Here is a 1,923-nt window from a genome sequence, read left to right on the forward strand (position 1 = left end):
CGCCATCAGTAGGACTGCCTGTGATCATATTTATATTGCCTCACGGGGCGTTGTTCCGATTTTCTTCTTGGCGAACGGTGATCATTTCGGGCTGCCCTGGTTCGGGCATCCGAGAAGGGCCGCCCGGTATCTGCACTGTATTTTGCTGGGGCTCGACCGCCCGATACTCCATCCCGGGCGGGCTATTCCGTCTCTGGTAGATCGGTCGATTAGGAGATCATCGGCCGTATCTGCCCTCATTCGTTCGCTGATTCTTCAGGGCATAACAGTTCTCCGTGGAGTGGGTACCTGACATGTGATATGTACACCATCTTCTGGGGATTTCTTGTGGTATCTGCACATGCTGCACTGCATGAGATCTTTGCTCAGGCTGTCGATGTGGTGGGAGAACTGCACGTGGTCCTCTTGGGGGGTGTACAGGAACAGAGGTTCTATCATTAATTGTCAGCGGAGCAGGGGCGATAGTTTCCTTCTTTCGAGCTGCTTGTGCCTCTTCCACATTGATAAATTCCGTGGCTCGATCAATTAATAAATCAAAATTTATAGGTAGATTACGTACTAGGTCCTTGAAAAAATTATTATCATTAAGCCCCTGAGAAAAGGCACTCAGCAGGATTTCCGTGGTAGCATTAGGAACATCTACTGCTACTTGATTAAACCTTTTGATATAGGCCCTGATTCTTTCTTTAGGCTCCTGTTTGATGGAAAACAGACTCCAGGGGGTCTTATGATATCTCCGATTACTGGAAAAATGATGCAGAAAAGCTTTTCGGAAATCTTTAAAATGCTTGATATAATTTTTAGGTAGTTTTTTAAACCACCTCTGGGCTGCTTCTCTAAGAGTAGTAAGAAACATACGACATTTGACCCCATCTGTGAATTGCTGCAACAGGACTGCACTTTCAAATTTGGAAAGGTGATCTTCTAGATCAGTGGTCCTAGAATATTCCCCAATGTTCAAAGTCTGATAGTGTTTGGGTAAGGGATCGTCAAGGACTCTCCAAGAAAATGGGATAACAATCCTTTCCGGAGAACTATCGCTGGTTATCGCTTTTCCTTTGCGATTTTCCTTCATGGGTGCTTCATCTGAAGATTCCTGAAGCACAGGTTTCCGTCCTCCTTGATCCATTAGAGCGCGGAAGAATGTTTGGAGATGACGAGTGGGTGAAACAGGAGCTGGGGTTATATAAGCAATTTCTTCTTCCTCCATACCTTTGTTTCTCCGTCGATCTGTGGTGGAAATTACTGGATTCATAGTTACTGGCAGCGTACCCCCAACATTCACTTGTTGTTGTTGTTGTTGCAATGCTTTTTGGATGCTGGAGTTGATGAGCAACTCCAGATCTTCCCGAGTCATGGTGATGGTATTGGTTTTTCCAACGTCCTCCATCACGAAGTCTCAGATTCAGGTCAAGATTCCCACAGATGGCGCCAAATTTGATCCTGTCTGAGATCTTATGAGATGAAGCACTGGGCGACGACGGGTGATGGCGGATTCTGATACCGATGAACAAGAGATGATCCGAGAAAACCACAACGGACCTCACTCACACTTGAGGATAAGATAGCCAATCCGAGAAAATCAAAGCGGACCTTATGAATAATACCTCACGAAAGAGAACGCCGGTGAGATGGCTCCAAGGATCAGCAAAAACTCGACAACCAGATGGATGAAGCGATCTCGTGATCCTGCACACAATGAGACTAACCGACAAAGCGTTAGTGGCTTAAGACCGGGGTGGGAATCCCTGTCTAGGCCCTCTAGCGCTCAAGTTAGCCTCCGGCGAGAAGAAGAAGTAATGTGAAAGAAGATGAAAATTAGGGGTTGAGTTGTGTCAGAATGATTACTTGCCTGGCCAGTGGAGAGGATTCCCCTTTTTATACTACCTCACTTGACCTCCAGAGTCATGAGGTGGACCCTGG

At 46.4% G+C, this 1,923-nt stretch overlaps 1 protein-coding gene across 1 annotated transcript; it reads right to left on the reverse strand.

The window, feature by feature from the left end:
- Positions 1 to 217: 217 nt before the first annotated feature.
- LOC121972564 lies at positions 218 to 1,390 on the reverse strand. The gene has a single exon (XM_042524217.1). It carries the CDS (start codon positions 1,388 to 1,390, stop codon positions 218 to 220), a length of 1,173 nt encoding a protein of 390 aa, XP_042380151.1.
- Positions 1,391 to 1,923: the final 533 nt, after the last annotated feature.

Source organism: Zingiber officinale, chromosome 4A (assembly GCF_018446385.1).
Source record: "Zingiber officinale cultivar Zhangliang chromosome 4A, Zo_v1.1, whole genome shotgun sequence".
Lineage (NCBI taxonomy): Eukaryota > Viridiplantae > Streptophyta > Magnoliopsida > Zingiberales > Zingiberaceae > Zingiber > Zingiber officinale.

Excerpts from the sequence above, each read along its gene's own strand:
- LOC121972564 (XM_042524217.1), bottom strand. The coding sequence starts at position 1,390 with ATGGAGGACGTTGGAAAAACCAATACCATCACCATGACTCGGGAAGAT.